At 47.5% G+C, this 13,657-nt stretch overlaps 1 protein-coding gene across 3 annotated transcripts in view; it reads left to right on the top strand.

Annotated features, from left to right (window-relative positions):
• The window catches only part of VWC2L (von Willebrand factor C domain containing 2 like), a 46,472-nt gene that overhangs the window by 17,525 nt on the left and 15,290 nt on the right, over positions 1 to 13,657 (top strand). Inside the window, exons 3-4 of one of the 3 annotated variants that reach the window (XR_007632103.1) lie at positions 2,308 to 2,437; positions 8,475 to 10,066. The exons of 1 other annotated variant lie outside the window; for it this stretch is intronic. Coding sequence is in view for 1 of the 2 variants with exons in the window: in XM_050340459.1 (XP_050196416.1) it covers positions 2,308 to 2,437 (130 nt within the window). In the remaining variant the exon portion in view is untranslated. The remainder of the gene's footprint in view (positions 1 to 2,307; positions 2,438 to 8,474; positions 10,067 to 13,657) is intronic. One more of the 3 variants, XM_050340459.1, reaches the window with a different exon arrangement.

A 13,657-nucleotide genomic window follows, 5' to 3' on the forward strand; every position in this document is an offset into this window, starting at 1 on the left:
CTTTTCTGAAAGGGCAGGGTTTTGCAAGTCGGATCCCAAAGCACATCCCACTGGAGAAAGTGCCAGGACATTCATAAACTAAGTGGGCAGGAGGGGCTGGAGTCACCTGTGGACATGAGGGGCTGGGGAAGAGCCATGGTGAGGGGCACTGGCAAGTGAGAAAAATGATCAGACAGAGAAAGATCCTGGTGGTAAGACCAAGCAACTTGACCTTGATACAGTGGGGAAGAGGAGGTGGCAGAGGGTCTGACTGATGCCAGAGCAGCCTTTCCTTTTGCTGGCTGCTCATTCCTTGTTCCCGCCGGGGTGTGCCCTCCTGCCTGAATTGTGCCCAGTTCTCCCCTCTTGGGAGGCTGCTCTCAGTGCCAGGGATCATTGTGGTTTATTGCAGTGTCACTGTCAGGTTACACTGACAATGCTGAAGCGAAAGATGTGTGTGTTGTGTGTCAGTGGCTCAGAGCAGAGTGGTTCAGGGCCATCTTCTGCTTGTGCTGATCATGTTTAAGCCATGGATTGGGCTGCAGTCCTGGAAACCCATCCCATATTTCTTAGCATTGCAGCCAGTGTAGTAGTGAGGATGGGTACAAGTCCTGGAGGGAACGTCAGTGAAAGCCTCCACAAATCACAAGATCTAGTTCTGCTGCTCCGTATAATTAGCGATTAAAATGAGTAAAAACAAAGCGGCAATTTTCTTATTGATCCCCCAGCAAATAGTTCTGTCTATTTTCTGCTGTATTGTTTCTTCTTATTAAATAGCCTTGAATAAGAAATGTCAGTCAAATGGATTTAGATTCCTGGTGCTTCAGACAGAAATCAAAGCAGGATTGAATGAGGAACGATAATTAGAAAGAGGAATTCCACCTCCACATGCTTCTTCCCTTGCTCAAGGAGTGCTGATTTTATCTAAATTACCAAAGCCGTGAGCAAATGAAAGGTGATGGGAATTATAGACTGCAGACGCTGAGACAAAGCAAGGGAAGCTTTAATTAGTGCATTTTAAGGTAGAAATGAATTTCCTGGGAATAAATTATTAGACTCAAGACATATGGAGCTTCTTAGAGGTGAACTGAAAAGCTCTTTACCTGCCAGAACCAGGGCTCATCTGTCTTGTAGAAATGAGTGACCCATCACTGGGGTCTGCAACACATCAGGATTAATCCTTCTTTCTTAACATCTCACTTCTCTTTAATATTGGGGAATTCCCATTGCTGCAGACTCCCATCAATGCAGCATAAAGCAGAATTTTTTTCCAGTACCCACATTTACTCATTCGAGTGTAAGGGATGGATGTACCATTGCTGAGAAAATGGGAGGTACATATTGAACCTGCTGGTACTGAAAGGAAGTTATTTTCCTTTCAGTTCTCCTCTTATTCTCCTTTCTTAGCTCTGTTGCTATCCTTTCATCACACTTGCACACACATAAGTCACTGGGAACCTTAAAACACTGACCTTTCTGTTTTTCAACACATTTTCACAGCTTTTCAAAGGGTGAGGCAGTAACAACTCCGTGCTGTTCAGGGGTGGATAGAGATTCCTGTTTGGATTGATGGAGCTGAAACAAATCCATTTAGCTGTGTGCTTTAATCCAGAATTCCCTGACTCAGCTGAATTACTCAGTCTCTTAATTATTTACATATTTTGTGTGAGTCTGTTGCTCACAGACCTTGTTGAAGCAAGCAGGAGAGGGGCCAGGACCAGAACTAATGGTAATGTTATGGGAGTGCTCACAGACCCCAGAATAAAATGGTTTTGCCCCTCCAAGAGCAACACTGTTCTCCTCTGCCCTGAAAAGTGGGAGTGAAAGCTGAGAAGCTGCCAGATGGAGAGGCCACCCCAGCAACACCTTTTCAACAGTTTGGGGTGTGCTGGCAGGGGTGGTCTACAAGGCAGAGGAGTATATCCTGGAAAATCACCCTGTCCTCCCTTCCTGGGATGAACCAACACTCATGACCTTCCCAAAATCCTACTCTTCCTCTGGCGCCAGATGTGTCAGATAACACAGATGGGGAGAGCAGAGGCACAACCTGGTGGCTTCAGCTCAGGTTTTCTGGCAAAGGGACCTAAAGCCTCACGAAGGCTAAAGAACCCCACACCCCCTCTGGGAAAACAAGGCTCGCACGCTGGTTTTTCTGATGTTCTGGTGCCTATTTCAGATGTTGCTCTTTTGTCCCAGAGTTTAAATTGTGTTACCCATGATGAATGATGCAGTCAAGGGGTATTGATGTGTTTATCTTATGGCAAGATGGAAATGTTGCAAAGTTGTGAGCTGCGGGAGGCACTGGGCTAATCTGACATTTGTTCCTAGCCCTCGCCATGCGAATGGTGTCGCTGCGAGCCCAGCAATGAAGTTCACTGTGTTGTAGCAGACTGCGCAGTTCCCGAGTGTGTCAACCCAGTCTATGAACCAGAACAGTGTTGTCCTGTCTGCAAAAATGGTAAGAAAGTACTGTGTTGAATTAACAAAGAGATATAAAGGAAACATTTCATTCAAATGTTGTTACTGCTGCATCCCCGCGAGGTTTGCTTCCATTGGCACAGGCTGGAGTTGGGGTTGCGACTTCTCCTTGTGCATGACCTTCAGTTATGGGGTGGCAACTGGGAAAATTAAAGGCTGCCCTTCCTGGCCTGTGTCTTCTCCTGGAAGCAGATGGAATGGCTGACTTGACTAAGGCTTTGTAGGACTGAGTCCTGATAACGGTGATTGTTGTTTCATGTCTTTGCTTTTTTCTCATAAGTAGTCTAATATAGAACCAGGTCCATGAGAAAAGAGAGAATCTTTGTCCCTAAATTAAGAAGCCGATGCTTATTACCCAAGACTAAGGGAAAACCCACTGAAATGAATGGCAAACTTCTCCTGTGGCCAGTAAGACACTCACCAAGCTCAGAACATCGTTAGTTGTGTGCTGGAAGTTGTGTGTGTAGTGTTGGCCCTCACTGTCCTCTGAAGTGATTTCATGAATTGGAGTCTGATTCATCAATACTTTTAGGAGAGGTTTTGGAATGACTGGAAGTACCTCTTTGGAAAGGAACTGTTTCCAAGAAGGTCTCCCCAGTCTTGTACCACAGACTGTACACTCATATGTCTCTGAAAAAGCACCTTTCTCCTAATGTAGATGTGAAGACAGATTAAAAGGTAAGGCAGCTGCACGGAAACCTCTTCACAGCTTTCTAAACATGTAAAAAATGGCTACTTGGATTCATCTTCTCCTGTTTAGAATTCACGACCTGTATATATTTTCTTATACATACATCACCGCTGCTGGATAAGAGTAATGGTTGCTTTTGGATCTAAATGAAAATGTTTGCGAAGAAATAACATTTTCAACACATTTTCTGCTCTTTAAGGCAGAGAAAAAGCAAAGAGTTTGAAAGCCAACATATTTTTACTAAAGGAACTGGCAAAATTAAAAAATGTCTGGAAAATTTTACCAAAAGTACTAATTGAAATCCTAAGGGTTCTATTAAACCACGATTTTTGCTCTTAAGTATATTTAAGATTTTTGCTTAGTTTTGTGTTGCTGTTGAAAAGCAGAAAATGTTCATAGGAATTTCATTGGTTCATTGTTGTTGTTGATGAGCTGCAGAGAAAAGGTTTGTTCCCCAGTTCTGCCCACCACCTTTACTGTGCTTGAGTATGAGGTTTCCCACCACACTCAACAAGACTAATGTCTTGGGTTTGTGACCTGGGGGTACCACTGGCCATGGCTGCGCACAGTTCATGTCTGAACACAGTTCAAACTCATTTACACCCAGAAAAATGCTGCTCCTGTGTGTTTGGCCTCTGTTCCCATCGTGTGTAGGGTCCCATCCTGAATCCCCAGCGTTTACACTGGCACCACATCCCATCCGGTTTGTGTCACATGAATCCAACCTGTGAGCATCCCTCAGGCTTCCGAGGAATGCAGACTCAGAGGTGCCTCCACACAGGTCCAGGAGCTGCTGGATTTCCGTACTGACCCTTCCCCACGACCATTTCCCCAGTATCCAGACTCTCCCTCTTTGGGGTGGGTGGCTTCCTGTGTCACAGTCCCTGACACCCCTGGTGACCAGGAAGGACCAGCATCTTTCTTCCCAAAACAGTCAGGAGTGCCCAAATAACCGGGGAAAGGGAAAGAAGCAGCTCCTGCTGGTGGGAACAAGGACAGGAGGACAAGAAGGAAAATCAGCCACATGCTGAAGGGACTCTGGGGCACAGATTGGAACCCTCAAGTAGCAGCCAGGAGGCTTCACCCATGGTTTTACCAAATCCCTCCAACTCCTCTCTTCGCTCATCTTTGGGGGTACAGATATAAAGCTGTACAGCTGAAACCTGTTTAAGGCAGGGATGTGTCTCTCACCATCCTCTCTAGAGCAGCCTTGGGAATCCTGGTCTCTGGCGCCAGGGAGAACGGGGCTTGGAGCACAGCTCAGCCAGCGGTGGGTCATGGCTGTTCCTTGGGACTGAGGAGCTGAACCCCTCCTTGTGTCCCAGCTTGGCTGTAGGGATATCGGGATGTGAGATCTCCCAGCTGGGCTTTCTGCTGCTCCTACTGCAGCTGGAGCTGACTGGCTAATAGTTGGCCAAAGCTTGGAGTTCTGGCTGTATCTATCACAAATGTAATGAAACAATTCACACAGGGATAAAAATTAGTGGGCACCACAGGAGTCTCCTTTGCCACAGGGAATGTGATGAGCTTGTTGTTACTGCTCTTGGATGTAGCTGAGTGTGGCACACTTCCTTTGCCTTTCCCTTATAGTCTGGGAGACTTAGGAGAAAGTAACAGCCATTGCTGTGTCTCTTCCCATCTGAATCCCTCTGACACATCCTAATGAATGAAGAGCACAATGCTTTCAGCTGTCTGTTCATCTTGAGACCAAAATTTTGTCTTTCAACTCCACTGCAGCCAGTCAATTAAAGCTCAGTTTCCCAAATGCATGAAGATAACACAAGCTGACAGACCCACTTAAATGACTGAACCCCTCTTTTTAAAATTTATTTGGTTTTTCCCTTCCATCCAGTAGCTTTTGCTTTCTGCCAAAGTGGTCAAGACAGTTTCAGTGCCATGTTCCAGTGTGATGAAAAGATTTTACCTTAATCTCAGTCCCTGTGGTCATCATTTTACACTGGCGAGCACAAGAGCTCAAGGGATGCAGTCGTTAGAGGGGAGGAAAAGTCAGTCTCCAGAAAGACACGAAGTGCAAATCATCAGTTTGGAAAACCCTTGTTTTTGGTTAAAACACAGCCCTGCATCACTTGCTGCGCTCTGCCAGCAGCGTGGCTTGCCTGCTTGTTTAGCTGTTGCTGCCCTTACCAGGAGAATCATTTCGTCTCAAGACATTCAGATTCGTGTCTTTCTCAACTCCATCTTGCCAAGGGCAGAATTGCTGTGCAGCAGTGAGCACTGGCACAGGCTGCACAGAGAAGCTGTGGCTGCCCCATCCCTTCAAGTGTTCAAGGCCAGCTTGGAGCAACCTGGGATAATGGAAGGTGTCCCTGCCCATGGCAGGGGTGGAATGAGATGATGCGTAAGGTCCCTTCCCACCCAAACCGTTCAGTGGTTCTGTGAGAATGCAAAAATGTGTTTATTCTAACAAACCTGACCTGAAGATCCATAGAAAGCCAATATCAGTTTCCCTTCCATGATTTAGAAGCAGTGTGAACAAGTGGCTTTATTCCTGATTGTCAGAAGAAATGAAATTGTTATCTCATGCTCTGCTGAGCGCTGCAGCTCCCACAAAACTGGCTTTGCTTGGCAAGGGATACCCCGTTACACACGGAGCAGGCGGAGTTCACCAGGAGGCTGAAATCTGGGGCTGAGGGAGGGAGAGGACATTTTCACCTTCGTGTCCTATCATCCAACTTGTCAGAGTGGATTTTAAGGGCGATGGCTCCAGGTGCTGCGCAGCATTTCTGTCGTGGAGATGAAAGGTCACTGGATTTCACGTTTCCTGGTAGTGACAGACCGTGGAATTATGGCCCGGAGTTGTTATTTTCAGTCATTGTGACTTCTCCAGACAAAAGTGTGTCAACTGTTGTTAACTCTCTCCTCTACAGCATCTAAAATTTGCCTATCACTGTTAAAATCAAGCCTGTGGCTGCCACCATCCACACTGTCCCTCCTGCCCCCAGGCTCTCCTGCAGCTCAGAAAGGAAATCCATCCACTCTGCCTGCGCCAAAGCCTTTCCACGCAAAAATCCCAGTGAGCTCTCCATCCTCCTGTAGCCAGGGCTGTGGACATGCCCATGTGGTGTTGCTCATACCTCCTCTGGGCCTTCTCAGCTCACCCTGAACTCTTCATTTCCCAACTTCTACTTGTCCCTCCCCATAAATCCATCCAATGCTGTGGATTGAGCGCTGTTGTTGGTAGGATGTGTGTTTTTAACACCCTTTCTCCTGCATTGCTTAGAGGTTGCTCTTGCCATTTCCTTCCCCCCTTTGGCTGTGGTCTGGCAAGGGTGCAGGGATGGGGGGGGATACCCAGTGTGTCATCCCTCACATCTCTTAATCTGGTTTAATCGATGGTCCAGATTAAATCGGGTCCTCTTCTTTACCAGCTCCAAGCAATTCTCAACTCCTGCTGTGCACAAAGGGAGAAATTACCAATGTTTTCACCTTCCCCCCTGTGCTGTTCACCAGAGCCAAAACCATCCGCTCCCAACATGACCTTTCCTGGTGTGTGAGTAGATGTGCTCCAGCAGGGAGTCCACAGGGGGCCTTGGAGGTCCTTCCAAGCCCCCTGCTCTCAGGGGGCTCAGCTTCATACCACTTGTGCATCCATCCACTGTCTGCCACTCCATGGAAGGAAAGCCAGATGCAATTCCCAGCTGGCAGAGGGCAGTGCAGGGCACGTGGCACCCCGTGTTCTCCTGATTTTCCAAAGGGCACCTTCAGAATTGTATCCAAAAGTAATCTTGTCATTAGCAAAAACTCATCATCCTGGGGGGCTTTATGGCACAGCTGTGTCAGGGAAATTAATTTTAAAATTCTAATAGGTGCCACAATAGAATTGTTAACTTCTTGTCCTGTCTAAAATGTGAAATGCTTTGCAGAACGTTTAAAGGCGCCTTTCTCCATTTACACATGCATTGACATGGCTGCAAAAATTGTCTTTGCTGTGGTGCTTTCATTTTCTTGAGGGATGAACAAAATAAGTATTATAGATTTCTGTTTTGGGGTCTGGTTTTGCCTTTAATTCAGTGTTTGTTGCCACCAGTCCTCAACAAAAGAATTTGTTACCCAACAAGCCAGATAACAGCTAACATGTCCACAGTGAAATATTTCCTGGCAAGTGTGCTTACTCAGCCTGGGCTTCTGGAGACATTCCTGATGGAATACTGGGCAGCAGGAAGACGTTTTGTAGATAATCTGTCACTGGCTCTTTAATTAAAGTTTTAAATTATCACAGTTGATACAGATTTCCAAGTAAAGAGGCTGATCCTGCCCTCCACACACAAATAAAAGATCCCTTTGACCTTCAACAGATTTTACATCGGTAAAATAGCATGTCTTCAGGCAAAGCTCTTGTGGGTATTTATTATAATATGCTATAAATATTAATAATTCCCTACAAATGTCTCCATATTTGAGGGCATGAGCGCAATAGCGAGTAAATAATAATTTATTTCCGTGCACATAAACCCACATTTTACCTGAAGTTCTCTCTTAATTCACTGAGAATATAAACTTGCTGCTCATTATTTCTCTGTTGAAGTTAATTTGAAATAAGCATTCTGCACCCCAGCCTGATCCTGCTGGAGCACAGCACGTCTTGCTCAGGAAACCCCCAAGGATTTTCGCAGCCTGTTGAAGCCAAGGGAACCTTTCCTTTAGCAAGCAAATACATTTTACACCTGTCCCTGAGGGAATTTTGCACATCTCTGTGTCAAATAACACCCAGGGTCAGACCCTCGAGGCTTCAAGGATTTGTGGGGACAAAAGGCTAAATGCAAATCCTGTTAGGTGATGGATTAATGGTGCATGTTGTTAACTAATATTGACAAAAAGAACTTTCCCATGTGGGCTCTGTTGTTCCAAATTATCAGCTTATCTTGAAAAGTGCCAAGATTTTAATATCAAATAATCCAGTGCCTGGATATTAAACTACTTGTGCTTTATTGCATAAATATAGCTTGTTATTTATCTGCAAGATGTGGATCGCTGAAGCTCCAGGTCATTGTTTTGGAAAGCTTCTGCTTCTAACCTGATCACTGACAAAAAAAAAAAATCAAGAAAATGTGGGAAAAAAATTACTAAAAGTTTGAGGAAAAAAAAAGGAAGGATTTGGGGAGAGGATGTTTTGTCTGCCATTTGATTTTATACAACTGTTGGAGGATAAAGGTGACACAGAAAATGTGGCAAGAGGATGAGAGAAGACTTCATATTCATTTACTTTATGGAAAACAGTGATTTGGAGCCATGGGCAGATTCCTTTAGGAAAAAAAAAGAAACCAAACCATCAACTAAATAAAATTCCTCTTCTAATCTATTTCAGAAATTCCTGAAATGGCCAGATTTTAAGGTTGCACTTAACCCCCCTTCAGTCAAAGTCTATGCAATATGCTGCTTGGTTGTGCAGATGCCAGTTGAATGTGACCATCCAAGAGGAGACGTGTTCCCCCACTGGACTTTGCTGGACTCCACCATCCCTTCCTGGCTCCCAGAGGCCGAAGGCAGTAGTGTAGTGTAGCCACAGCACCCTTCCTTCCTGGGGGATGAAGCACTGATGGCACCCATCCACCAGGCAGCCTCGTGGGCACTCGGTCACCCCACGGCCACCACCTCACCGACAGGGCGGGCTGAGGGGGCACAGCAACGACCGGCTCATGTTCTTTGGGATTACCAGCAGGAATGGGAACTGTGGTGCCCTCTTAGCTCAAGTACAGGAGTGATTTGATTACCAACAGAGGAAGAAAGGATTGATTTAAAAGCTGGTAGAAGATCTAGACTGAAAACGAAGTGGTATATTTGGGCCAGGCAGACACCAACCCAACACGATACTGCAGTTTGAGAGAAGTCATTTCCCTGAAATTGCCTTTCCATGGAGCTCACTCGTCCCCATCACTTTGGGCCAAGTGGTTAAAGGCATGGAGATGCCAAACTTTCTGGTGGCAATTTGACATGTAAGCACCTGTGAAGAGCAAGACCCTCCAGTGCTTTTGGAAATCTCCAGCAGCTGGATTATCCAGATGCTTAAATGCCCTGCTGACTCAAGACTGCCCTGCTCCCCGTGGGCACAGCTGTTGGAAGCGTCATCTGATAACAGTGAAAAGCTTTGGAAAGGTTCACAGAGGCTAAACCTTCCAAAATTAGCCATCCTGGTGCTGGATAGCATCAGGGAGGGCTGAGCTGGAGCTGCCACCTCCCGAAGTTTCAAAGAAAGTGAGACTAAAAGAGGCAAGGGAGAGGAAAAGCCTTTAGAGAACAAAAAAGCCATGAACTGAGCAGCGCTTAATGTGATTAACTCTATCACACAGCTCAGTGCTCACACAAAGCAGGAGCTGCTGGACTGTGCAGTGCCAGAGTGACAGGGATGCTGCTGGGAAAAGCTCCATTCAAAGGGAGCTGCCATCAGAGCCAGCGGGACAGCAGCCCCTGCAACCCGACGTGTTCACCCGCACGCTCACAGGTCACCTGATGCTGCCCGAGCCTTTGTGTTCCCTTCCTGTGCCCAGCAAGCAAGAAAAGGACAATTCACAAATTAAACACGGCAGGAAAAGGCTCTGCCTAACAGCCAAAGGCCAGGCAGGAGCTGAAAGCTGCTATCCTGGATTTGTGCCCCAGGTCCTAACCACGCTTCTGTGCTTCCACCGCAGCAGAGTTCAAAATGCACCCTAAGGAGAAGGGCTGGGCAGGGTTATGAGGAGCCATTTGTCAGATGGGACTGGCTCCAAAGCTGTCTTTTAGTGGACACAGCTCTCAGAGATGTGGGAAACCCGTGACATGGTCTGCGTTGCCCTTTAAACTCAGAAATGTTTGTGAGGAAGCTTCTGCGCATCAGGGATTGTTTCCCCTTGGGAAAATGTTGCTGAAATTTGCGTGCACCAGTGGTAGTGCAGGATTCGCTATCATCATGATAGTATGAGGGTAGGTGTTAGAGATAGTTGGGGGGTTGGTTTGGGATTTTTTTGTGGGGAGGAAGCTCCTAGATTGAGGTTGGGAGGCCAGGTTCCCTTTGCAGAACACAAGCAGCCAAAGCAGTACTGAAATGAAAGCAGGCGTGCTGTTGCTGTTCAGGTGTGGTGTTGACTGATCAGATTCTTGGTGTGACTTTAAAGACCAAAAATGACATTATTGCTCAATTACATTGCTGTAAACCATTTTGCTGCAAGAGAAGCCTCAAGCCAAATCTTGAGCCTGTGTCCTTTGGTGTAATGTCTCTGTTTTACTCTGATTTATTCCAGCTAAGGATCTGACCTGCTGATATGCCTCGGTTACTCAGGGGCACGTTGCAGGAGGCTGGGGCGTTCTGCATGGTCAGGGTTTCTAAAAGGATTAGAGATGGGTTTGCTTTTGCTGCTCTAGAAGGTTGGGATTGCTAAACATATCTGTATGAGAAGAGTAGCAGACTCTGTCTTCGTGTACTTCTAATTTAATGAATGTTTAATGCTTCTTTTATCGGAGCCTACATATATGTAGAGTGGAGGACTTTAACAAGGGGTTGACTGATGTCAAATAATTGATGTTTGAGCTGCTCCTTTTACACGAAATGCAGACTTTACAGAGCAAAGAGACTGTAATGAAAATATGAATTAAAGATTAGAGCTAAGCAAGTCTGAGAACACTTAGACTTAAGAAAAGCACATGGAAGTTTTCTCCTCCTGCTTCCTTTCCTTCCCTCCACCTTTACTACATCTCCATCCTCTCTCCTTTGGTAGGGTCCTGCATTTCAGCTGCAGCCTTCTGTCCCTTCTACACCTCTGCCCCTCTGAGAAGGAAAGCAGTGCAGTATTGTCCTCCTGGGTGTATTACTGCATGTCTGCACATCCCAGCCTTGCCAGTCACACATCAGTTTGGCTGGAGAGATTAAGAGGTGTTTTTAAGGTGTGTTTATCTCTACCCCTAGTTTACTGATGCAATGCATCACCTTGGCAGAAGGAACAGGAGTGCAGGCTTTGTGGGACCCTTTGCCAGAGGGACCCACACTTTGGTGGAGCCCGTTGGGGTGAGGGTGCCAGGACGCTGTGGTGGTGGCAGTGGGGCTGCTGTGTGGCTGCTTCTGCTGCAGAAGGATGAGGGGAGGCAGTTCCAAGTCTGCCATCGGATAATTGCCAGTCCCTGTTGTCCAGAGATGCTTTCGTGCCCACAAACATCAGCATCCATTTCCTTCCACCCCCTTGGCCCACCCCTCTCTGTCTCAGTGAGCTGTCTGTATGCTCTGGCTTTCCACGGGTGCTCCCAGCTCTCCGTGCAGGTCTGCAGGCACAGCACCGGGCATCGCTCCTGCAGCAGGAGGCTTCTCATACCTCCATTCCTGCAGCACAGGTTTGGCTGGTTGCACTGCTGATCTGCCTTACTGCCCAAGACTGAAGAGCTTAGGCTTGGTTATGAGCCAGTAAAAGCCCACTGGAAAGAGGAGAGGATGTGGGTCAGTTCCTTGTGCCTGTGGCCGTGTTGATGCAGCTCAGTGAAAGAGGGCTGGGCAGAGAAGTCACCCACAGGTGACAGTCAGGGGACTGTCAGCACTTTGCAATGGGAGGTGAACTCCAGGATGTCCATATTCCACTTGTATCCGTTTCTGAAATCCTAGTTGCAGCGAGGAATTCAGTGAGGAGTTTTAAGAAAAAGAATGGATATGGATCAGTCCCACAATTGTTCCAAACTGGTGTAACTCATTTCACATCAGCTAAGCCATGTTTTTGTCCCAGTTACAAAAGTTTCATGCCCAGTAGTGCTGGCAGGGAAGCAGTTTGTTAGAATAAATGGAGCAGCAGTCGATGTACCAAAAAGAGAAGTGCTGGTGTCCTGCACAGGGATCTTTTGAGAGGAGTGGGTCTGTGTGAAGATAAGCACACAAAGTTCTCCCCAACCTTTCAAAGCTCAGATGCTTTTTACTGCAGCCGCTTGAGAGCATTTGAAGAAAATGGGAATATGTTGGTCAGAAAATGCTGACTCACTGAAACCTCCCTGGGAAAAAGGCCAATTATAGCAAACTCTCTGTTTGTACATTGGAAAGGGTCAGGGAAAAACCTTGAAGTGATCAGATGCCCCATTTAACGCTTTCAGAACAAACTGACTCAAATCTGAAAGGTTAGGGGGTGACATGGTTTTAGATGTAGATCTTTATTTAATAAGTTGGAACATTTCAAACAGGGAAGAGAGAAGCGAAGGGGCTTTTTGCCTTATGAATTATTTCAGACAGCCTGCTCTGATTTTTGCTAAAAGCTAAAGGTGTTTGTACCTTTGTCTTTTCCTCCCTGTTAGAGTGAGAGAGGAATAGGAGAAATAGCTTTGACTGTGATGGGAAACGTCCTTCCCGCTCAGTTCTCCCCCTTGCCTGGGGAGAGCAGCCAGGGCCAAGATTGAAGGAAGCCTGCAAAAAAGATAGATGTTTTACAAGAGCCTGTTGTGACTGGACAAGGGGCAGTGGCTGCAAACTAATGGAGTAGGTTTTGATTAGATGTTTGGAAACAATTCTTCCCTGTGAGGGTGGTGAGGCCCTGGCACAGGTTGCCCAGAGAAGCTGTAGCTGCCCCATCCCTGGAAGTGTTAAAGACCAGGTTGGACAGGGCTTGGAGCAACCTGGGATAGTGGAAGGTGTCCCTGCCCATGGCAGGGGGTGGGTGGAACAAGATGATCTTTAAGGTCCCTTCCAACTCAAACCATTCTGTGGGATTAGAACAGTCCTGCGGGGTTAGATACCTTTGGGACCACCACTTCCTTCCACACCTGGCAAGAGAAGGCTGTCAGCATCCAGTGCTTTTGGGAAATCCTTGGCACCTTGCAGGATCAGGGCCTGCAGGCTTTGCTGTGTGCAGAACAGCACCTGGCATTGTGCTTTCTGGCCTGATTGAAATGTATGGGAAGTGTCAGGAGGCGTGGGTGGAAGAGCCCTCCTTCGATATTGCTTCCGTATCGCGGAGTCACATCAGCTCAGGTCAGTGCCTTTGAGTGGTTTCTGGCTTGTGAGCCGAAATAGCGGTGTGTTTCGGTGCCGTCAGCTCTCACCCCGTCCAGGACGGGCTGCAGAGCCCGGAGCGAGCAGTTCCCCCTCACCCTCGGCAGGCGCTGCCGCCGATGCGGTTCTTGCCGAGCCAGCCCCGTGGGTTTGCAAGGCAGAGGCGCTCGTTTCGTGAGGGCCGAGCCCCCGTTGGGTGTTCCTTCCAGAAAAGCCTCGCTCCCTGATCTCTGACTCATCGCAGCCGGCGCTGACGTCCGAGGGGCTCCTTCTTTGGGAGGATTATTCACTGGCCGGGGCCGCAGCAGCTCCGATGCGTCATCCGTGTCTGCGGGCGGGGGCGCCGGCCCTTCCCTCGGCACAGCCGCCCCCGCCTCGCCCATCGGGGCGGTGCCAGCCGGGATGAATGGATGGGGCTGCTCCGGTTCGATTGGTGCACGCACGGCTCGCCTACCCTCGCTCTGCTGCAGGGAAAGCGGCGAGAGGGAATTTCTAGTGACTTTTCAAGCTGTGCCAAACGAAAATGAAATGTATTGCAGGGAACGTCAAACTATAATTGT

This window comes from Myiozetetes cayanensis, unplaced genomic scaffold (genome assembly GCF_022539395.1).
Source record: "Myiozetetes cayanensis isolate MyiCay16 unplaced genomic scaffold, myiCay2020 scf9, whole genome shotgun sequence".
Classification (NCBI taxonomy): domain Eukaryota; kingdom Metazoa; phylum Chordata; class Aves; order Passeriformes; family Tyrannidae; genus Myiozetetes; species Myiozetetes cayanensis.